General features: G+C 29.5%; 1 protein-coding gene across 1 annotated transcript; it reads left to right on the top strand.

Annotated features, from left to right (window-relative positions):
• Positions 1–4,127: 4,127 nt before the first annotated feature.
• On the top strand, positions 4,128–24,845 carry LOC119613946 (sex-lethal homolog; the record flags this gene model as incomplete). Its single annotated transcript, XM_037970019.1, has 3 exons — positions 4,128–4,173; positions 20,982–21,308; positions 24,738–24,845. Coding segments are annotated over exons 1-3 (471 nt in total), but the record flags the coding sequence as incomplete, so codon positions are not given.
• Positions 24,846–25,273: the final 428 nt, after the last annotated feature.

Raw genomic sequence — 25,273 nt, 5'->3', positions numbered from 1 at the left:
GATGTGGAAAATTTCACCTTTATTTTCCACTTTATATGAGAATAAACGTACATTGAGTATACGTAATGGTGGCTGCAACTGATTGAAATGCTAACTGTATGAGTATATGAAACAGTATTGTACAAAGTTTAAGCAATTTATTTTAACAACTTTAGTCTAGTATATAGCCTAGTCTATAGTTTAATCAATAATCTAGAGTCTAGGTCTACCGTCTAGTCTACAGTCTAGTCTTTACTCTAGTCTATAGTCTAGAGTATAGTCTAATATATAATCTGGTCTATAGTCTTGTCTTGTAGTATAGTCTATAGTCTAGTCTCTAGTCCAGTATAGTTTATAGTCTAGTCGGTAGTCTAGTTTATAGTCTAGTCAATAGTCTACTCTATAGCTACTCTATAGTCTAGTCTATAGTCTACTCTATTCCAGTATAGTCTAATCTATAGTCTAGTCTATAGTCTAGTCTATAGTCTAGTCTATAGTCTAGTCTATAGTCTAGTCTATAGTCTAGTTCTATAGTCTAGTCTATAGTTCTAGTCTATTAGTCTAGTCTATAGTCTAGTCTATAGTCTCGGTCATAGTCTAGTCTAGTCTAGTCTATAGTCTAGTCTATAGTCTAGTCTATAGTATAGTCTATAGTCTAGTCTATAGTCTAGTCTATAGTCTATTCTATAGTCTAGTCTATAGTCTAGTCTATAGTCTAGTCTCAGTCCAGTATAGTCTTATAGTCTAGTCTAGTCAGTAGTTTAAGTCTAGTCTATAGTCTAGTCTATAGTCTACTCTTAGTCTACTCTATAGTCTACTCTATAGTTAGTCTATAGTCTAGTCTATAGTCTAGTCTATAGTCTAGTCTATAGTCTAGTCTATGTCTAGTCTATAGTCTAGTCTATAGTCTAGTCTATAGTCTAGTCTATAGTCTAGTCTATAGTCTAGTCTATAGTCTAGTCTATAGTCTAGTCATAGTCTAGTCTATAGTCTAGTCTATAGTTAGTCTATAGTCTAGTCTATAGTCTAGTCTATAGTCTAGTCTATAGTCTAGTCTATAGTCTAGTCTATAGTCTAGTCTATAGTCTAGTCTATAGTCTAGTCTATAGTCTAGTCTATAGTCTAGTCTATAGTCTAGTCTATAGTCTAGTCTATAGTCTAGTCTATAGTCTAGTCTATAGTCTAGTCTATAGTCTAGTCTATAGTCTAGTCTATAGTCTAGTCTATAGTCTAGTCTATAGTCTAGTCTATAGTCTAGTCTATAGTCTAGTCTATAGTCTAGTCTATAGTCTAGTCTATAGTCTAGTCTATAGTCTAGTCTATAGTCTAGTCTATAGTCTAGTCTATAGTCTAGTCTATAGTCTAGTCTATAGTCTAGTCTATAGTCTAGTCTATAGTCTAGTCTATAGTCTAGTCTATAGTCTAGTCTATAGTCTAGTCTATAGTCTAGTCTATAGTCTAGTCTATAGTCTAGTCTATAGCCTAGTCTATAGTCTAGTCTATAGTCTAGTCTCTAGTCCAGTATAGTTTATAGTCTAGTCGGTAGTCTAGTTTATAGTCTAGTCAATAGTCTAGTTTATAGTCTAGTCTATAGTCTACTCTATAGTCTAGTCTATAGTCTACTCTATAGTCTAGTCTATAGTCTACTCTATAGTCTAGTCTATAGTCTACTCTATAGTCTAGTCTATAGTCTAGTCCATAGTCTAGTCTATAGTCTAGTCTATAGTCTAGTCTATAGTCTAGTCTATAGTCTAGTCTATAGTCTAGTCTATAGTCTAGTCTATAGTCTAGTCTATAGTCTAGTCTGTAGTCCAGTCTATAGTCTAGTCTATAGTTTAGTCTATAGTCTAGTCTATAGTCTAGTCTATAGTCTAGTCTATAGTGTAGTCTATAGTCTAGTCTATAGTCTAGTCTATAGTCTAGTCTATAGTCTAGTCTATAATCTAGTCTATAGTCTAGTCTCTAGTCCAGTATAGTTTATAGTCTAGTCAGTAGTCTAGTTTATAGTCTAGTCTATAGTCTACTCTATAATCTAGTCCATAGTCTACTCTATAGTCTAGTCTATAGTCTACTCTATAGTCTAGTCTATAGTCTACTCTATAGTCTAGTCTATAGTCTAGTATATAGTCTAGTCTATAGTCTAGTCTATAGTCTAGTCTATAGTCTAGTCTATAGTTTAGTCTAGTCTATAGTCTAGTCTATAGTCTAGTCTATAGTCTAGTCTATAGTCTAGTCTATAGTCAAGTCTATAGTCTAGTCTATAGTCTAGTCTATAGTCTAGTCTATAGTCTAGTCTATAGTCTAGTCTATAGTCTAGTCTATAGTCTAGTCTATAGTCTAGTCTATAGTCTAGTCTATAGTCTAGTCTATAGTCTAGGCTATAGTCTAGCCTATAGTCTAGTCTATAGTCTAGTCTATAGTCTAGTCTATAGTCTAGTCTATAGTCTAGTCTACAGTCTAGTCCATAGTCTAGTCTATAGTCTAGTCTATAGTCTAGTCTATAGTCTAGTCTATAGTCTAGTCTATAGTCTAGTCTATAGTCAAGTCTATAGTCTAGTCTATAGTCTAGTCTATAGTCTAGTCTGTAGTCTAGTCTATAGTCTAGTCTATAGTCTAGTCTATGGTCTAGTCTATAGTCTAGTCTATAGTCTAGTCTCTAGTCAGTCTATGTCTAGTCTATAGTCTAGTCTATAGTCTAGTCTATAGTCTAGTCTATAGTCTAGTCTATAGTCTAGTCTATAGTCTAGTCTATAGTCTAGTCTATAGTCTAGTCTAGTCTAGTCTATAGTCTAGTCTATTAGTCTAGTCTATAGTCTAGTCTATAGTCTAGTCTATAGTCTAGTCTATAGTCTAGTTAGTCTAGTCTATAGTCTAGTCTATAGTCTAGTCATAGTCTAGTCTATAGTCTAGTCATGTCTCTAGTCTAGTCTATAGTCTAGTCTATAGTCTAGTCTATAGTCTAGTCTATGGTCTAGTCTATAGTCTAGTCTATAGTTCTAGTCTATAGTCTAGTCTATAGTCTAGTCTATAGTCTAGTCTATAGTCTAGTCTATAGTCTAGTCTAGTCTAGTTCTAGTCTAGTCTATAGTCTAGTCTATAGTCTAGTCTAGTCTAGTCTAGTCTAGTCTAGTCTAGTCTATAGTTAGTCTAGTCTATAGTCCTAGTCTATAGTCTAGTCAATAGTCTAGTCTATAGTCTAGTCTATAGTCTAGTCTATAGTCTAGTCTATAGTCTAGTCTATAGTCTAGTCTATAGTCTAGTCTATAGTCTAGTCTATAGTCTAGTCTATAGTCTAGTCTATAGTCTAGTCTATAGTCTAGTCTATAGTCTAGTCTATAGTCTAGTCTATAGTCTAGTCTATAGTCTAGTCTATAGTCTAGTCTATAGTCTAGTCTATAGTCTAGTCTATAGTCTAGTCTATAGTCTAGTCTATAGTCTAGTCTATAGTCTAGTCTATAGTCTAGTCTATAGTCTAGTCTATAGTCTAGTCTATAGTCTAGTCTATAGTCTAGTCTAGTCTAGTCTAGTCTAGTCTAGTCTATAGTCTAGTCTATAGTCTAGTCTATAGTCTAGTCTATAGTCTAGTCTATAGTCTAGTCTATAGTCTAGTCTATAGTCTAGTCTATAGTCTAGTCTATAGTCTAGTCTATAGTCTAGTCTATAGTCTAGTCTATAGTCTAGTCGATGTCTAGTCTATAGTCTAGTCTATAGTCTAGTCTATCGTCTAGTCGATTGTCTAGTCTATAGTCTAGTCTATAGTCCAGTATAAATTGGTACAATAAAAATTATCTTGCTTATGTTTCGCACAATACTGTGTATGTATGTATATGTAGGTATGAGTAAATAATGAAGGATTCTTGTTTTTTATGAAACAATCACCAGCCATGTATAATAAAACAAATGTTTGTTTTTTTATTATTTTTTTCATCTTGTTGTTTTTGCCATTTTATTTCGCTCTCTTTTTTATTATTTGCTTTTTTATTATTATTTTATTAAGGCAAACAAAGCAACAGAGAGCAAAAACTAAGGCTTTTATAGAGAGTTTATTAACCTTTAACTGAGAGGTGTGTTTTCTTTTAGACATAAATTAAAATGATTAAATTTTTTTTTAAACACAATTTAAAATTAAACTTTTTTCTTCTTTCTAGCGGCGAACGTATGTGGCGTATGAGTCATTCTCTACCTTCCGGCATGGTATGTTTGCTTGTTATATTTTTGACAAATTTGTTACTTTAAAATTTTTAATTTTTATATTTTATACAAAAACCCAAACAGTTTTTCCTATTAATTATAATATTTTAAATTTATTATTTTATTATTATTCTTTTACTGAAATTTCAAGTTCAAAGTTTTTTGAATGCATTTAAAATTTGTTTTTGGCATTTTTGATGATTTGATGACTTAAAAATCAACTTTTTTTTAATAAATTGAATTTTTTTCTAAAAAACAAACATAATAACAAAAAATTAAAAAATAATTAAAAAAAATTATATAAAAAATATATGGGGCACACGCTTTTGTAACCCTACAAACATATTAATGGAACCAGAAAACACTTTAAAAAACATACTACTATTTCCCAGTATAAATTGTACATTAAAATAATTGTAAAACTAAAAACACTTTAAAAACAAAAACAACACACACAACTATATTTAACTAACTTTTAAACAAAAAACCTTTTTTTTCGTATAAACACAATGAGAGCGGCAGCGACAGAGGCAGCGGCGCGTTTTCTAAGCTACAAAGTAAAAAGTAAATTTGTCAGCTTATACTGCTTTAAAGTGACAGAAGAAAAACTAACGACGAAAACTAATTAATTTTCTTAAAAAATTTATTAAACTTTTCATCTGAAACCAAAATTTCCTACTTAGGATTCCTGTATCCTGTAGCCTCTTGTAGGTCTAGGAGATCTTAATTTGAAACTTAAACTCTCTAACAGTTCCTTTCTTGAAATATAAAACTTTATCAAAATCAGTCTTTTAATTTCGATGACATTGGTTTAAATATTTTCGCCGCTATTCAAACAAAAACCGTTTCGCGTGACGTTAAATCCTTGCCGCTCTTATTGTGTTTGTGTTTATAAAAACATTTTATTTCATTTAAATTTTCTATTACTTTTACACAACAACAATTACACTTGTTTTTTTATTTCAAAAAAAATATATAACAACATTTTAAACAAAAAAATCATTTGTTTTCTGTTCGTTATTTTTCAAAACTTTTTTCTCTCTTTAAGCTTTTTTTCACACACTTAATACTTTAATAAACCACTTTACAACACTTACTAACACGTACCTTCTTTTAGAAAATAAACAAGTATTTTTTTAAATATTTTAGACATTTTTATTTAGAAATTTTTAGACCAACAGTGAGTGACAATGCGGAAGGAATATTATGTTTTTGCAAGTCCATTCTAGTTCTATTCCATTTCCATTCTAGTTCTTTTCTAGTTCTGTTCTAGTTCTGTTCTAGTTCTGTTCTAGTTCTGTTCTAGTTCTGTTCTAGTTCTGTTCTAGTTCTTTTCTAGTTCTGTTCTAGTTCTGTTCTAGTTCTGTTCTAGTTCTGTTCTAGTTCTGTTCTAGTTCTGTTCTAGTTCTGTTCTAGTTCTGTTCTAGTTCTGTTCTAGTTCTGTTCTAGTTCTGTTCTAGTTCTGTTCTAGTTCTGTTCTAGTTCTGTTCTAGTTCTGTTCTAGTTCTGTTCTAGTTCTGTTCTAGTTCTGTTCTAGTTCTGTTCTGTTCTTGTTCTAGTTCTGTTCTAGTTCTGTTCTAGTTCTGTTCTAGTTCTGTTCTAGTTCTGTTCTAGTACTGTTCTAGTTCTGTTCTAGTTGTTCTAGTTGTTCTAGTTTGTTCTAGTTCTGTTCTAGTTCTGTTCTAGTTCTGTTCTAGTTCTGTTCTAGTTCTGTTCTAGTTCTGTTCTAGTTCTGTTCTAGTTCTGTTCTAGTTCTGTTCTAGTTCTGTTCTAGTTCTGTTCTAGTTCTGTTCTAGTTCTGTTCTAGTTCTGTTCTAGTTCTGTTCTAGTTCTGTTCTAGTTCTTTTCTAGTTCTGTTCTAGTTCTGTTCTAGTTCTGTTCTAGTTCTGTTCTAGATCTGTTCTAGTTCTGTACTAGTTCTATTCTGATCTCGTTCTGTTCAATTGGCCTAAAATGGATTATTTGCGTTTTCGCTAAATCATGAGCTCTTTAACAATATCTCGTTATTATAATATCTGATCTTATTAGTACTTTTATTGTCACTCGCTGTTTTTATTCGTAGATTATTAAAAATTAGTTTATAAATTATAGTTAGTTAATAAATATTTATTGTAATTTTATGTATGTATGTATTAGTGAAATAATTATTATAAAATAGATATTTTTAGAAATATATACATATATCAAAATATCGTATGTTTAATATAAAAATCTTATAGTTTATTAGATTAAATACTTTATCATTACTAATATTTAGAAGAAATAATAATAAAATTTGTTATTAAAATGATCGTTAACGCTCCTGTCGTGAGCTCTTATTCAAAGTAAAAAGATCTTTGAACGAGATCTTTGCTTTGAACAAGTAATTTTTCAAGAATATTCACGAATTTTTTTTAATATTGAATTTATTGAGAATTTTCTTAAAATAGAGAATCTATCACGAATCTTTAATATTTGTAATGTACTGAAATTTTCATATAAACAATTTAAGCGACAGCTTTGCTTGATTAAATATAATTTTTCGAGAATATTCACGAATGTCATTTAAATGTTGAATTTATCCAAAGATTTCTCTAAATAGAGAATTTATCAAGATTTTTTTTAATTTGAGAATTTATATAGAATTCTGAATTAATAATTTAAGCAAAAAATTTGCTTTTACTAAGTAATATTTTTGAGAATATTCCCGAATTTTTTAAGAATTTAAAGAGAGAGTTTATTACTAATATTTTTAAAATTAGGCATTTATAGAGAATTCTAAATAAATAATTTAAGCAAGAACGTGATGGTAATGTAAGTCTTTTCGAGAATATTCACAAAATTTTCTTTAAATATTGGATTTATCGCGAATTTTTTTTAAATATAGAGTTTATCGAGACTTTAATGGGTGCTTAGAATTATCAAGAATTTGAGCGAAAAATTTCATTAAGAGTCTGTGAATAGTTTTATACAAATATAAATCAAATTTTTTTTTATATAGTTAAAGTTTCTTTAAACAGAGAATATATCATTGAATTTAATAAAAATTTTCTTTAAATAAAAAATTTATCACGAATCATTTCAATATTTAGAATTTACCGAAAATTTCATGCAAGTAATTCTAGCGAGAGCTTTACTTTCACAGAATGCTATTTTGAGAATATTCACAAATATTCTTTGAATATTGAATTAAACTCTAATTTTTTTAAATGTACAACTTATCGTGAATTTAAAGGGAATTTGTTAAAAATTCTTAGAATTATTAAGAATTGAAGCGAATATATTCATAAGAATATTCACGAATTTCTTTTAAACATTGAATTTAAAGCCGTTTTTTTTCGAGAGTTTAAAGGTAATTCCTTAAAAGAACAAAACTTGACGACTTTCAGCGAAACAATTCTTTACGTTAAGGATCTGTAAAGAGTTTTATAAATTTTGAGAATTTATCTCGAATGTTTTTTTATTTTCTTTAAATATTTATTTATAAAGAAATTATAACAAATCTTTTCAATATTTATAATTTAACGAGAATTTCATGTAGGTAGTTCTAGCGAGAACTTTACTTTCACAAAATACTATTTCGAGAATATTCACGAATATTCTTTTCTTATAAAATTTATCGCGAATTTTTTTTAATATAGAACTTATCGCGAATTTAAATAGAATTTGTTGAAAGTTCTTTGAATTGTCAAGAATTTGAGCGAATGTTTACGAATTTCTTTTAAACATTGAATTTTACGCGGGTTTTTTGAGAGTTTAAATTGAATTCGTAAAGAATTTATCACGAATCTTTTCAATATTTATAATTTATCGAGAATTTCATGTAAGTAAAGTAAAGCGCGAGCTTTAATTTCTTAAAATACTATTTCGAGAATATTCACGAATATTCTTTTCATATTAAATTTATCGCGATTTTTTTTTAAATATAGAATTTATCGAGAGTTTAATTAATATTTAAAATAAGAAATTGTAAGGTTCCCAGTATCATGTTTTTAACATAAACAGATATTTGCTTATTGAAATATTTGTTTAAAATTTGTTTTCAATAAATTTCTCTTTATCATTCTACTTTTACCTTCACCCTACAGTTTAAATTTAATTTATTTGTAACCAGTTTTTTTTTTTTCTATTATTCAAACAAAAAAAGTTTTCCTTATTTTGATCAGATAAGCTCTTTTACTTGTGAAAAAAGTTTTTGCCAGTTTTTTCTCTCTCTCGCTTACAATTCCTTTAATTCTATAAAGTTTTTGCCATGTTAAACAGAAAAAAAGTTTAATTTTGCAAATAAAAAAGGTCACATTTATTTATGTTAATGTGTGTTTGTTTTTCTGCTATTTTGACAAATATTGTATAAATTTTTTAAAAGAAAAAAATTTTTTAAACATCACTTAACAATTAAAAAATCATTAGCATTTTTTAACAAAGTTATTGTAAAAGTTTACATGACTTTTTCCCTACTGTGAAAGTTATAAGTTTTCAACTAATCTTCATTAAGAGTGGAGTTAGTAGAGAAATTTGTTGTTGTTGCCATAAAAATGGTAATAATTTGGCATTAATTAAGCCTGCTATAGGAAAGCGCAGGATGTGTAGGAGAAAATCGTGTTTGTTCTCTAAACTATTTATTTACATTAGACTTAAAGTTTAATTTCAACTGTTTACAATTTTGAAACAGAACAACAACCTCAAAATAGCGATAAAAAGCAACATGTTACATTCCGCTTCACTTCATTCACTACTCACTCACACACACACCACTTGTCAATGTTCATTTCCACCAACTATAAAAATGGCGAAAATCATAGATTCGAACAAACAATTGGCAAAAAGTGAGAGGGAAAATTTGAAGAAAAATCTTAAGTAGGGTTTTCTGTTTCCAAACCTTTTTAAATTCTAGAATATTCCACGAATTTTCTATAAATTTTTTAAGAATTTTCGTAATATAGATATTTTATCCACAATTTTTACGGACAAAGTTTTAATCAAGAATTCTCCTAAATATAAACCTTACTTTATCAGCAGGACTTTCACGAATTTTATTTAAATATTCAATTTATTGAGAGTTTTTTGAGAATATTCTCTAAACGAAGAATTTGTTTGAAATTTCTTCGTGTGTAAAATTTAAAAACAAGAATTTATTGAAAATAAACGAAATTTTTTTTAAATTCATAAAAAACTTTATCGCGAATTTGTCCAAATTTGAGAATTTATCGCGATTTTTTATAAATATAGAATTTTATTCTTATTTTTCTTGATATTCTCTAAGCGAAACGTACCTAGTAGAAATGTTCATCATGTATAAAAGACAAAAACAGGAATTTATTGAAAATAAACGAAAATTTGTATTAAATTCATAAAAAATTTTATCGCGAATTTTCTCAAATTTGATAATTTATCCCATTTTTCTTGATATTCTCGAGAATATTCTCTAAACGAAGTACCTAGCAGAAATGTTCATCATGTATAAAAGACAAAAACAAGAATTTATTGAAAAAGTAACATTTTTTTTTTTAAATTCATAAAAAAAATTATCGCGAATTTTCTCAAATTTGAGAATTTATCGCGATTTTTTTATAAATATAGAATTTCACTCTAATAAAGATTTAATTAACATTTTTTCAACTAGACTTTTAATAATAATTTTAAAAATAATTTAATAATTTAATTTTCTTTTAAATATAAAAATGTTCGCGAATGTTCTTAAAATTTCCCATTTTTCTTCATATTCTCGATAATATTCTCTAAACGACGTACTTATTACAATTTATCATCATCAAAGAAGTATTTTTTGAAATTAAAAGAGAATACGTAAAAACTTAATTGCGAATTTTTTTAAATTGTGAGAATTTATCGCGATTTTTTTATATATAGAGATTTTATTTTAATAAAGAATTTTTTTCATAAATATTTTCTATACAGCGAGATTCATAAAAATTTTCCTTAATAGAGAATTTTCGCGAATTTTAATAGTCATTACAAAAATGTTTTATAAATATCAATTTTTATCGAGACTTTAGCGAGAATTTTCAATGTTTAGGAAATTAATCTTTTATAATATGTCGCGAATTTTCTTTAAATAGAGAGATATGGTGAATTTTCAAATATAAATTTTATCTAATATTTCTCAAGAATTTTCTATTTCTAGAAAATTTGCCTTTTAGTATTTATCGCGAATATTCTTTGAACATGGAATTATCGCGAATTTAAGAAAACTTAACGGAAATATTTTATAAAAATCCACATTATGTATAATTTCTTACGACTATTTTCTATATAGCGAATGTATTAAGAATTTTATTTAAATAGAGAATTATCGCGAATTTATGAGAACTTAAGGGAAATGTTTTACAAATATTCATTTTATCAAGAATTTCTCAAGAATATTTTCTATTTTATTCTATATTTAAATATTTTCTATATTTCAATTAGCGAGGATTTTCAGAAAATTAATCTTTTAGAATTTATCGCGAATGTTCTTTAAATATTGAATTATAGCGTATTTTCAAATATCAATTTTACCTAAAATGTCTCAAGAATTTTCAATTTCTATAAAATTTATCGTTTAGAATTTATTGAGAATTTTCTTTAAATAGAGAATTATCGCGAATTTAAAAGAACTTAAGGGAAATTCGTAATTTTATCAAGAATTTCTCAAGAATATTTTCTATATTATTCTATATTTAAATATTTTCTATATTTCAATTAGTGAGAATTTTCAGAAAATGAATCTTTTAGAATTTATCGCGAATATTCTTTAAATATATAATTATGGCGAATTTTCAAATATCAATTTTATCTAAGATATGTCAAGAATGTTCAATTTCTAGAAAATTTATTTTTTAGAATTTATCGCGAATTTTATTTATATAGAGAATTATCGCGAATTTAAGGGAACTCAACGGGAATTTTTTACAAATATTCATTTTATCAAGAATTTCTCAAGAATATTTTCTATATTATTCTATATTTAAATATTTTCTATATTTCAATTAGTGAGAATTTTCAGAAAATGAATCTTTTAGAATTTATCGCGAATATTCAAATATCAATTTTATCTAAGATGTGTCAAGAATATTCAATTTCTAGAAAATTAATTTTTTAGAATTTATCGCGAATTTTATTTATATAGAGAATTATCGCGAATTTAAGGGAACTCAACGGGAATGTTTTACATATATTCATTTTATCAAGAATTTCTCAAGGATATTTTCTATACAGCGAATTTATTAAGAATTTTCTTTATCTAGAGTAAAGAATTTTCTTCAAAAATTTAATTAATTACAGAATTTTCGCGAATTTTTTTTTTAAAATGATCGGATAAGTTTTATAAATATCTATTTGTATCGAGAAGTTCCCGAGATTAATTTCTTTATAGCAAATTTATTAAGTATTTATATAAAAGCTATAGGTGTTGAACTTTTGATCTAACTTCGTGAAATCTATGCCGATAGTTTTTGCTGCAAAAAACCCTATTCCCGTGAAAAGCAACAGACTTTTTAAATGTGAGAGTTAGAGTGCGTATGTGTGTAATAATTATAGTAATGTAGAAAATATTCTTGTTGCTAATGCATGGATTTACAGTTAAGAACAACTAAATAGCACAGCACTTAAAAAACTTCTAAATATAATTTAAAATTTTGAAAAAATTTATAGAAATTTCAATAAAATATCCTAGAATTTTAAAAGTTCGTTTTCTCTAAAGATGCATCTTTAGTCGACAATTCTAATATTCTCTCCAATTTTGCTATTTTCTTACTCTTGGCTATAACTTCCTGAGTATATTGTTCTTGCAAACCTAAACTGTGTGGTGGTTGTTGTTATTGTATGTATTATAGTTTAAAATCTAAAGTTTCGACAGCAAAATAATCCTTGAAAGTAGTTGATACATTTTTTTGTTGTTGTCTTCTTCATTTTGAAACCCAAGTACATTAACATTAGAGGCAAGCAGTCAGGCAGGCAAGGCAGGCAATAGTGATACTTTTCACCTTTGATCCTAATGACAGTCTCCGTACAAAGGTGACAATATAATACACAACATTTTTTGTTGTTTCTTGTTAGAAAGTTTTTCCTATTTTTTCCTCTACTAGTATTTGTAGTAAAGTAAAATAAAACTTTGTGGCAGTTTTTTTCTTAGATAAGGTTCTTTCTTTAAAGGATCTTTTCATATGTATATATTGTTGAAAGCAAAGGTGGAGTTTGGAAGTTTATTTTATGGCGTGTAAAGAAAAATATCATTTTGGTTTTAAACTTAAGATTTATACTTATTTGAATGAGCAAAGAAGTTGTTGGAAAAGTCTCATTATTAATAAGAAAAAAGTTTCTTACAAATGATGAGACATTTTTTTTAAGGAGGAAATATATAATAAGGGCTATTTATTAGTAAACGGGATAAGAGTTTTTAAACAGGACAATTAAGCTAAAATCTTAGTATTATTTTATATAAGATCGTGGTATCATTAGTTTCGACAATTATTAAATATGAAGTTTTTAATGTAAAATGTGGGTTCGAAGGACCATTTTTTTTTTAAGAAATCTAATCAAATTAAACTTTAACATTCTCTATTTTTTTAACCTAAATTCGTCTAAATTCTAACATATAATTTGGACTATAGTCTGTATTATAGTCTTATACTTAATCTGGAATATAGTGTGGACTATAGTCCTGCCTATAGTATAGACTATAACTTGTAAGAACTATGTTTTGTCTATAGTATGAAATATAACCTAGTCCGGACAAAAGACTATATATGTATATGTAGTCTGGTCTATGATTTTCTCTACGAAGTAGGAACCTAAAGACTAAAGCCTGTACTGTAGTCTGAACTTGAATTTGTTCTATAGTCTGGACTATAGTCTAGTTTTTAGCCTGGACTATAGTCTATTCTAAAGTCTAGTCTATATTCTGGATTATATAGTCTATAGTCTGGATTATAGTCTAGTCTGGTCTATAGTCAAGGCTATAGTATGGATTTTAATGTAGTCTATAGTCTGGACTATAGTGTAGTCTATAGTATAGACTATAGTCTAGTCTATAGTCTGGATTATAATCTAGTATGTAGTCTAGTCTATAGTCTGGACTTTAGTCTAGTCTATAGTCTGGTCTATAGTCTAGTCTATAGTCTGGACTATAGTCTAGTCTATAGTCTGGACTATAGTGTATTCTATAGTATAGTCTATAGTATAGACTATATTCTGGACTATATAGTCTATAGTATAGACTATAGTCTAGTATATAGTCTGAATTATCATCTAGTATGTAGTCTAGTCTATAGTCTGAACTATAGTCTGGACTATATTCTATTATATAATCTGAACTATAGTCTGGTCTAGTCTATAGACTAGTCTACAGTCTGGACTATATACTGGACTATAGTCTGAGCTATAATCTTGTCAATAGGTTGGACTATAGTCTAGTTTAGAGTCTGGACTATATTCTTGTCTTCCATCTGGACTACAGCCTAGTTTGGACTATAGTCTTGTCTATAGTCCGGACTGGAGCCTAGTCTATAGTCTGGACTGGAGGTTAGTCTATAGTCTGGACTATAGTCTTGTCTATAGTCTGGACTATAGTCTGCCCTATAGTCTGGACTATAATCTTATCTATAGTCAACAATATAGTCTTGTCTATTGTCTGGACTATAGCCAAGTCCATAGTCTAGTCCATAGTATGGACTATAGTCTAGTCTATAGTCTGGACTATAGTTTAGTCTATAGTCTAGTCTATTGTCTGGACTATAGTCTAGTCAATAGTCTGGACTATAGCCAGACTATACACTAGACTATAGTCTAGTGTATAGTCTGGACTATTGTCTAGTGTATAATCTGGACTATAGTCTAGTCTATAGTCTGGACTATAGCCTAGTCTATAGTCTAGACTAAAGTCTTGTCTATAGTCTTCACTATAATCTAGTCTATAGTCTGGGCTATAGTCTAGTCTATAGTCAAGACTATAGTTTAGTCTATAGTCTGGACTATAGTCTAGTCAAGACTATAGTCTAGTCCATAGTATGGACTATAGCCTAGTCTACTGTCTGGATTATAGTCTAGTCAATAGTCTGGACTATAGTCTCGACTGTATTCTAGTCTATTGTCTGGATTATAGTCTAGTCTGGTCTGGACTATAGTCTAGTGTATAGTCTGAATTATAGTCTATAGTCTGGGCTATAGTCTTGTCTATAGCCTGGACTATAGTCTTGTCTATAGTCTGTTCTATAGTCTTATCTATACTTTGGACTATATTTTTGTCTATAGTCTGGACTATAGTCTAGCTCATAGTCTAGACTATAGTCTTGTCCGTAGTCTGGACTATAGTCTATTCTTTTCAGTATATTCAGTAGTGACTTTAACTGAAAATTTTGGAAATATTATTATGTAGTTTTAAGTCAATTGCTCCGGGTTCGAAGAACCATTAGTTCCTTGTTCGGAATATTAACTAAATATTTGATATATTGCTACTTTTTCTTTTAAATTAAATTAAATTTCTCTTATTATTTGTAGTTTGTAGTACTTATCATTTTCTCAATTATTCACCTAAGTAAAAGTGTCTTAACCTCAAATATTTCCATTTTAACCATCACCCTAATCTCTTTTTTTTTCAAATTCCCCTGAAACATGCAACAGTTTTTCTCTGGCTTAGTTAAAGTTGTAATCGTTGTATGGCTGTGTGTGTGTGTGACAACCACATAATCCAAAAGGACATAAGAGGTGTTACAATCATGCCATAAACTAGATTGCAGCAATTTTTTATTTTCATTCTTCTAACTTCGGTTTCTTAAGTTTCTTTTAGAGTAAAAGTTTTCATTTAGGATTTTTAGTTTTTAGTCAGAGAAATCAACAATTTTGTTGTAATGAAAACTTATAAGTTTCCAACAACAAGACGGTGTGTTTTTTGAACTTTTTAAGATATTAAAAGAACTTTAGATTTGACTTTGCTTTTCTTATACATATATTTTCACAAAATTAATGACATTTGACAGGAGGGTATGTAATGTTAGAAGAATTGAAAAAGTAGATAAATTTTGATGCAATAGAGAAAAATTTAGAATTTGAGAGAAATTTTTCTTATGTAATAAGATAAGTAGCAAATTAAAGAAAATATAGTATTTTAAGAGATTTTACGGTTCGAAGGACCATCCATAATTGCACTATTAAATGGAAAGTGCGAAATATTATAGACTTTACCTCTTTTAGAAATTCTTAGGAATAGGAATTTCAGATGTTATTTCCTTTTACTTAAAGAAACAATTTTAATAACTTTAAGGTTCGAAGGACCATAATTACCTTTTTGGAAGATTAAACAAAATGACAACAAACATTTGAAAATACAATTTAATTTAATAATATCATTCCAACATCAATCATAATTTTCTATCTGTCATCTAACTATTAAAATATGTTTTCATATCCTGAAAAAACATTTGACACATTTAAATTAGATACAATTGTACTCAAAACTAGTACATGTTTTGCCAATATCTAGCAGGAAGATGGTGTGCTAAGTTTGAGGCCTTAAAAGGGAATAGAGTTTTTAAATTCTGCCAAAAAAATAGAAAATGTTATTTCGAACTGAGATTATTATGGTCCTGGTTGGTTCGCAGGACTCGAAAATTTTTAAAAATATAGTTTTCTTAACTGTTCTAGAGTCTTTTTTTAACTATATTGCTAGTTCTTATGACTCTTTAAATTAAGTCTGGTTTGAAGGACCATTTCGAAAAGTATACGTTTTAGTAAGTTTGATATTATCAAGACTCTCTTATGGAGTCTTGCTACGTATTCTACGCTATGTAATGTTCTTCTTAAATTAAGTCTGGTTTATAGGACTACTTTTTTAAGTTACAAAAAGCTTTAATACTCTGGAAATATAAAATAAATTATGGTTTCCCTTACTGTTTTTGAGAACTTTTACTTTAGACTGATGGTTCACATGGCCACGTGTTGTCAATCTTAAATTTAGTCTAGTTCGAAGGACCATTTAGAAAACATTCTGATATGTTTTAATATTCTTGTTATAATCATTTATCTAATCTTTCTAGTGTTTTGTTCTAGAGAATAGAAGCATTTTTGATTTAAATATTCTTTTTAGAAGAAGTCTGGTTCGAAGGACCATTTTCAACATTTTCTGAAACGCTTTAGTTCTATAGATATTTACCATTTATCTAACAGTTCTACAAGTTTTTTGTGACTTTGAGTCAAAGTATATACATTTAAATATTCTTTTTAAATTATGACTGGTTCACAGGATCATTTGGAAAAGTTTCTGAAACACTTTAGTTCTGTTGATATTATGTTTATTTAATTCTTCTAGACTATTTTTTCGACTTAGCCTATAGCCTAATCTTTAGTCTGGACTAAAGATCAGGTTCTTATTTTGGTCTATAGTTTGAACTGTAGTCTAGTCCTAAGTCCGGGCTATAGTCTAATCTTTAGTCTGGACGATAGTCTGGGCAATAGTCTGGACTATAGTTTAATCTATAGTCTAGTCTTTAGTTTGGACTATAGTCTATACTGTAGTCTAGACTACAGTCTAGTCTTTAGTCTGGAGTATAGTCTAGTCTTATTCTGAATTGTAGTTTAGTCTTAAGTCTGGGTTATAGTCTAGTCTTTAGTCTGGACAATAGTCTAGTCTATAGTCTGTGCTATAGTCTAGTCTATAGTCTGGGTTATAGTCTAGTCTTTAGTCTGGGCAATAGTCTATAGTCTGTGCTATAGTCTAGTCTATAGTCTGGGTTATAGTCTAGTCTTTAGTCTGGGCAATAGTCTATAGTCTGGACTGTAGTCTAGTCTCAGGTCTGGCTTATAGTCTAGTCTTTAGTCTGGACAATAGTCTAATATATAGTCTGGGCTATAATTTAGTCTTTAGTCTGGATGGTATTTTAGTCTTAAGTCTAGACTGTAGTTTAGTCTTAAGTCTTGGCTATTGCCTCGTTTGGACTGTAGTCTAATCTTTAGTCTGGACAATAGTCTAGTCTATAGTCTGGACTATAGTCTAGTCTATAGTCTGGACTATAGTCTAGTCTATAGTCTGGACTATAGTCTAGTCTATAGTCTGAACTATAGTCTAGTCTATAGTCTGGACTATAGTCTACTCTATAGTCTGGACTATAGTCTAGTCTAGTCTATAGTCTGGACTATAGTCTAGTCTAGTCTATAGTCTGGATTATAGTCTGGACTATAGTCTAGTCTATAGTCTGGACTATAGTCTTGTCTATAGTCTGGACTATAGTCTAGTCTATAGTCTGGACTATAGTCTAGTCTATAGTCTGGACTATAGTCTAGTCTATAATCTGGACTATAGTCTAGTCTATAGTCTGGACTATAGTCTAGTCTATAGTCTGGACTATAGTCTAGTCTAGTATATAGTTTAGTCTATATAGTCTGGACTATAGTCTAGTCTTTAGTCTGGAATGTAGTCTAATTTTAAGGCTGGACTACAGTCTGGACTATAGTCTGTACAATAGTGTAGTCTATAGTTTGAACTATGGTGTAGACTTAGGTCTCTACTATATTCTAGTTCAGACTAAAGTATAATCTTTAGTCTGGGCTATAATCTAGTCTTTAATCAGTACTTTAGTTTAGTTTCAAAAACCAAATAGTTGTTTGATCAAACAAAAATGAATAGTTAATTAAGAATAAGGGTATTGTTGTACTGATTTAAAAGAAAATATAAGTTTGTAGATCGGTGACTATCACGGAAACGATAGGGCTGGTCTTAGAATTTATAAGTTTAATAAAAAAAAAATTATATGTTTATAAATTAGTGAGTTTTAGATATATCCTTGAATATATATATTCTATAAAAGTAATGTTAATAAGCTTTCCTAAACTATAACTCAACTTCTTTTAAGGCTTAAAGCCATTTAGTTATTAAATCCCCATAAATCTATATATAAACCTTAACCATCCTATGTATATATAATCCAAATATTTATACCACTAACTCATACATAAATACTGCTACAACAATATATTATTAATATTTAAACAATTTTTAATTAGTTTATTAAAATAAAATTTAGTTTTTTTATTTATGTAAAACAATAATTTAGTTATTTAATTTCCCTCAAATTTTCTACAATAATTAATGAAAACAATTTTTTAAAAACCCACCACAAAACTCTAATTGAAAAAAAAAACAAACATTAACAACAAAAACACCAATTAAATCTATAAAAATTTAATTAAATTTTCTACAATTGGCTATTTAATAAAGTGCGCCCTATCCTTTTGTTTGAGTCAATAAATTTGTTGAAAAAAAAAAAAAAATAATATTAAATCCTGCTTTAAAAATTTCCAAAAATTTAAATTTAAACATATTTCTTTCAATATAGTTTTTGTTTAAACTTAGTGGTATGAGGAATGCTTTTTTTCACTATTTTTAGAAATTAGTTTAACAAAATCATAAACCATTAAATTATTTATTAAAAATTATAGTTTGTTTTTGTAGTTTTCTAGCGTTAAGCACCATTTCGTATTTAATTCATTAATTAGTTTTTTTTCATTGTTTTATTTAACCTTTGGAAATAACACAAAAAAAAGGATTACACCATTTCCTCTATAGTCTTGTCTATAATCCGGACTATAGCCTTGTTTATGGTCTGGACTATAGTCTAGTCTCTAGTTTGAACTATAGTCAGTCTATACATAGCCATGACAGTAGTTTAGTCTAAAGTTTGGACTATTGTTTAGTCTATAGTTTAGTCTATAGTTTGGACTATAGTTTAGTCTATCGTCTGGACTATAGTTTAGTCCATCGTCTGCACTATAGTTGAGTCTATAGTCTGGGCTATAGTTTAGTCTATAGTCTGCGCTGTAGTTTAGTCTATCGTCTGGACTATACTTTAGTCTATAGTCTCGACTATAGGAAAGTTTATCGTCTGGAATATAGTGTAGTCTATCGTCTGGACTATAGTTTGGTCTACAGCCTGGACTATAGTTAAGTCTATAGTCTGGGCTATAGTGTAGTCTATCGTCTGGAATATAGTTTGGGCTATAGTCTGGACTATAGTTTAGTTTATAGTCTGGGCTACAGTTCTGGAATATAGAGTAATCTATCGTCTGGACTATAGTTTGGTCTATAGTCTGGACTATAGTTAAGTCTTGAGTCTGGTCTATAGTTTAGTCTATCGTCTGGACTATAGTTTAGTATATAGTCTGAACTATAGTTTAGTCTATAGTCTGGAATATAGTTTAGTCTATAGTCTGGACTGTAGTTTAATCTATAGTCTGGGCAATAGTTTAGTCTATAGTCTATACTACAGTTTAGTCTATAGTCTGGACTATCGCTTAGTCTATATATCTATATAGTCTATAATCTGGACTGTAGTTTAGTCTATAGTCCGGACTATTGTTTAGTCTTTAGTCTGGACTATAGTTTAGTGTATAGTTTGGATTATAGTTTAGTCTATAATCTGAACTTAGATTAGTCCATAGTGTGGACTACAGTTTAGTGTATAGAATGGACTACACTGTAGTTTAGTCTATCTTCTGGACTATAGTTATTCTATAATCTGGACTACAAGTTAGTCTATCGTCTGTACTATAGTTTAGTGTATAGTTTGGGCTATAGTCTGGACTATAATTTAGTCTGTAGTCTGTACTATAGTTTATTCTATAATCTGGACTATAGTTTATTCTATAATCTGGACTATAGTTTAGTCTATCGTCTGGACTGTAGTTTAGAATCTAATCTGGATTACTGTTTAGTCTATAGTCTGGACTATAGTTTAGTCTATTGTCTGGACTATAGTTTAGTCTATAGTCTGGACTATAGTTTAGTCTATCGTCTAAACTGTAATTTAGTCCATAGTCTGGACTTTAGTTTAGTCTATAGTCTGGACTATAGTTTAGACTATAGTCTGGACTGTAGTTTAGTCTATAGTCTGGACTATATTTTTGAGTATAGTCTGGACTACAGTTTAGTCTATAGTCTGGACTATAGTTTGGTCTATATAGTCTATAATCTGGGCTATAGTTTAGTTTATAATCTGGACTGTAGTTTAGTTTATAGTCTGGGTTATAGTTTAGTCTATAGTGTGGACTTTATAGTCTATAGTCTGGATTATAGTTTAGTCTATCGTCTGCATCATAATTTAGTCTACAGTCTGGACTATAGGCTATCGTCTAGACTATAGTCTATAGTCTGGACTACAGTTTAGTCTATAGGCTAGACAATAGTTCAGGCTACAGTCTGGACTATAGGTTAGTCTTAGGAAATGGTGTATTTACAATTAAAATTCATAATTTATATTTTTATGTTTTCATCTCAAAAATCCTTTTGTTTTAAAAATTTCATTTGAAAAACCACCTTTTTATATATAAAAAATATATTTTTTACCACATTTACCTTTAGAAAAAAAGCTTGCAAATTGTTGTTGTTGTGATTGTTATAATTTCGTTTTAAAATAAATTACAATTGAAACCATTCTTATTTTTTCGTTCTGTAAAATAGTTAATGTAAAGTGTGTTGTAATTTGAATTTTGATTTGCCAACTAAAGAAAAAAATATATAAATAATACTGAAAAATACAAAACTGTTACAAAAGTTCTTGAAAATATTACAACTTTAATCCCCCACTTTTTCCTTTAATTGTTCAAAACGGTTTACAAAAAATTTTGCAATGTAAAAAAACAAAACAATTAAAATCGTATGCAATTGCAACAAAAAATATATTTTGTTTAAACTTGTTTGTGAAATATGAAAACTATATAATATAATGCAACGATTAATTAACAAATAAATAAAAAATAAAAACCTCAAAAACCTCAACAGTGTAAAATAGACAAAAGCGCCATCTACAAAATAAATGTTTCCAAAATTCTTTGACTTGATATTTCAGTCACGTTATGCGTTTTCACCACAGGACACAGATTTCACCTCATCGTATCCAGGTCCCTCAGCAATGAATCATCGCGGTGGTCGTGGCGGTGGTTATAATGATTTTTCAGGTGGTGGCAGTGCCATGGGCTCAATGTGCAACATGGCACCAGCGATTAGCACAAATTCGGTGAATAGCGGGGGCGGCGATTGTGGTGATACACAGGGCTGTAATGGTACGAATCTAATTGTGAATTATTTGCCTCAAGATATGACAGATCGTGAACTGTATGCATTATTTAGGACGTGTGGTCCTATCAATACCTGTCGTATCATGAAAGACTATAAGGTAAGGTTTTCTTTTCTATATAGAATTTTCATTAATTTAGTTTTTACTCAGATGATGTGTTTTAGAATAGTGAATAGGCAAAATTCAACTTTAATCCACCTCTCCTTCAAAAATTTATAAATCCTTTAAAATTATGTTCTTTTTAACCTTTAAATTAGATTAATATTGTACTAAATCTTTTCAGATTTACTTGTCATTATTATCTCTTTTTTTTCTAAAATATCTGCTGTCAACATTATTCTAGGACACATACATTTCAGTACAGACATTAGTGTCATCGTCAAAAATATTGTCTAAATTATTTATCTTAAAAGTTCACCAGTACATTTTGAAAGTCACTCACTAGCTTTGCGCAGGTGAAATTTAAGTTAAATAACAGGTGGTGCACAACAAAAAGTGAACAGTGAAAAAATTTAAATTAAAAGATATCGTTCAGAAAATTAAAACAGGACTACGGTGAAGTTTGGACTAAAGTGTAGTATGTGTGAATTTAGTCTATAATCTGCACAAACTATAGACTGGACTATCGTCTAGTCTATAGCATGGTCTATAGTCTAGTCTATAGTCTAGTCTATAGTCTAGTCTATAGTCTAGTCTATAGTCTAGTCTATAGTCTAGTCTATAGTCTAGTCTATAGTCTAGTCTATAGTCTAGTCTATAGTCTAGTCTATAGTCTAGTCTATAGTCTAGTCTATAGTCTAGTCTATAGTCTAGTCTATAGTCTAGTCTATAGTCTAGTCTATAGTCTATGTCTATCTAGTCTAGTCTATAGTCTAGTCCTATAGTCTAGTCTATAGTCTAGTCTATAGTCTAGTCTATAGTCTAGTCTATAGTCTAGTCTATAGTCTAGTCTATAGTCTAGTCTATAGTCTAGTCTATAGTCTAGTCTATAGTCTAGTCTATAGTCTAGTCTATAGTCTAGTCTATAGTCTAGTCTATAGTCTAGTCTATAGTCTAGTCTATAGTCTAGTCTATAGTCTAGTCTATAGTCTAGTCTATAGTCTAGTCTATAGTCTAGTCTATAGTCTAGTCTATAGTCTAGTCTATAGTCTAGTCTATAGTCTAGTCTATAGTCTAGTCTATAGTCTAGTCTATAGTCTAGTCTATAGTCTAGTCTATAGTCTAGTCTATAGTCTAGTCTATAGTCTAGTCTATAGTCTAGTCTAGTAGTCTAGTCTATAGTCTAGTCTATAGTCTAGTCTATAGTCTAGTCTATAGTCTAGTCTATAGTCTAGTCTATAGTCTAGTCTATAGTCTAGTCTATAGTCTAGTCTATAGTCTAGTCTATAGTCTAGTCTATAGTCTAGTCTATAGTCTAGTCTATAGTCTAGTCTAGTCTAGTCTAGTCTAGTCTATAGTCTAGTCTATAGTCTAGTCTATAGTCTAGTCTATAGTCTAGTCTATAGTCTAGTCTATAGTCTAGTCTATAGTCTAGTCTATAGTCTAGTCTATAGTCTAGTCTATAGTCTAGTCTATAGTCTAGTCTATAGTCTAGTCTATAGTCTAGTCTATAGTCTAGTCTATAGTCTAGTCTATAGTCTAGTCTATAGTCTAGTCTATAGTCTAGTCTATAGTCTAGTCTATAGTCTAGTCTATAGTCTAGTCTATAGTCTAGTCTAAAGTCTAGTCTATAGTCTAGTCTATAGTCTAGTCTAGAGTCTAGTCTATAGTCTAGTCTATAGTCTAGTCTATAGTCTAGCCTATAGTCTAGTCCATAGTCTAGTCTAGTCTATAGTCTAGTCTATAGTCTAGTCTATAGTCTAGTCTATAGTCTAGTCTATAGTCTAGTCTATAGTCTAGTCTATAGTCTAGTCTATAGTCTAGTCTATAGTCTAGTCTATAGTCTAGTCTATAGTCTAGTCTATAGTCTAGTCTATAGTCTAGTCTATAGTCTAGTCTATAGTCTAGTCTATAGTCTAGTCTATAGTCTAGTCTATAGTCTAGTCTATAGTCTAGTCTATAGTCTAGTCTATAGTCTAGTCTATAGTCTAGTCTATAGTCTAGTCTATAGTCTAGTCTATAGTCTAGTCTATAGTCTAGTCTATAGTCTAGTCTATAGTCTAGTCTATAGTCTAGTCTATAGTCTAGTCTATAGTCTAGTCTATAGTCTAGTCTATAGTCTAGTCTATAGTCTAGTCTATAGTCTAGTCTATAGTCTAGTCTATAGTCTAGTCTATAGTCTAGTCTATAGTCTAGTCTATAGTCTAGTCTACAGTCTAGTCTATAGTCTAGTCTACAGTCAAGTCTATACTATAGTCTATATATATAACCTATAGACTAGTGTATAGTCTGGAATATAGTCAAGTCTATAGTTTGGACTTTAATCTTTTTCTGACTTATAGTCTAGTCTGTATTCTGGACTATAGTCTGGACTATAGTCTAGTCTATAGTCTGGACTATAGTGTAGTCTATATTCTGGACTATAGTCTAGTCTATAGTCTGGACTATAGTCTAGTCTACAGTCTGGACTATAGTCTGGACTATAGTCTGGTCTACAATCTGGACTGTAGTCTGGTCTATAGTCTGGACTATAGTCTAGTCTACAGTTTGGAATATAGTCTAGTTTACAGTCTGCACTATAGTCTATATTCTAGGGTATAGTCTATTCTATAGTCTAGTCTATAATCTAGTCTTTAGTAAAGTCTATAGTCTAGTCTATCGTTAACTCTATAGTCTAGTCTTTAGTCTAATCTATAGTCAGGTATATGGTCTAGTCTATAGTCTAGTCTATAGTCTAGTCTCTAGTCTAGTCTATAGTCAAGTCTATAGTCTAGTCTACAGTCTAGTCTATAGTCTAGCCTATAGTCTAGTCTATGGTCAAGTCTATAGTCTAGTCTATAGTCTAGTCTATAGTATAGTCTATAGTCTAGTCTATAGTATAGTCTATAGTCTAGTCTATAGTATAGTCTATAGTCTAGTCTATAGTCCAGTCTATAGTCCAGTCTATAGTCCAGTATCTAGTCTGTAGTCTGGTCAATAGTCTAGTGTCTAGTCTAGTCTATAATCTAGTCTAGTCTATAGTGTGGTCTTTAGTCTGGTCCATAATCTAATCTCCATTCTAGTCTATCTGAACTATAGTATCGTCTAGACTTTTGTTTAGTTTGTAGTTGGTCTCTATAGACTAAACTCTACAGCCTAGATAAAAAATTTAAACTGTCCCGCATTTGTTGTGTTCAACCTGTAATATCTGTTGAAACTTATTTAAATTCTTTAAATATTAAAATATACATTTTTTTAATTCTTATATTTCCCACCTTTCTTTTTCAATTTTTCCACACACAAACATACTCACTTGTATAATCAAACGCCATTGTTTTTATTATCTCATCACGTTAAATTTAACAATCTGTGTGGGTGTGTTGGCGGTGGGTGTCCTTTTGGGAATACAACATAATAACAACAATAAACTGTAAAATGAAATTGCAACAGACTGGCTACAGTTTTGGTTATGCTTTTGTTGATTTTGCTTCCGAAATTGATGCCCAAAATGCGATCAAGTCATTAAATGGTGTTACAGTAAGGAATAAACGTTTAAAGGTAAGTGGCTGCTAGTGTATTATTTAATTCAATTGTTTAAGTAACAGTTGTATTTCTTTTATGTAAATTTTGTATAATAAAACCGGTAACATAAAAATTGATTTAAATTTTTAATTGAAATCAGGTTTATTCAACTTCCGTTTCCAGTTTTTTTTTTCTCCCACTCACTTCTTCGTTTTCTTATTATACATTTAAGTGTGGTTTGTTTTTTTTTTTTTTTTTTTGATTGGCACAAGGACATGCATAAAAGGAAATGTACTTTTCGGTCTTACTCATGCACAATATACATTGTTGTTATTTTAATTACTTCAACTCATGTCGGTGGTCGTATTCCCTATAAGTGTGTATGTGTGTCAGTTTGCTGTTTTCTTTACTTTTCTTTAACCTTGTGAACCTTACTTTTTTGGGGGGGATATTTTTGCCTTCGT

The sequence above is a fragment of the Lucilia sericata genome, unplaced genomic scaffold (assembly GCF_015586225.1).
Source record: "Lucilia sericata isolate MDLA Ls3-8-SP2 unplaced genomic scaffold, ASM1558622v1 Contig002450F_arrow, whole genome shotgun sequence".
NCBI lineage: Eukaryota > Metazoa > Arthropoda > Insecta > Diptera > Calliphoridae > Lucilia > Lucilia sericata.
Note: the sequence above shows the minus strand (reverse complement) of the source record. Positions and strands in the feature narration are given on the sequence as shown.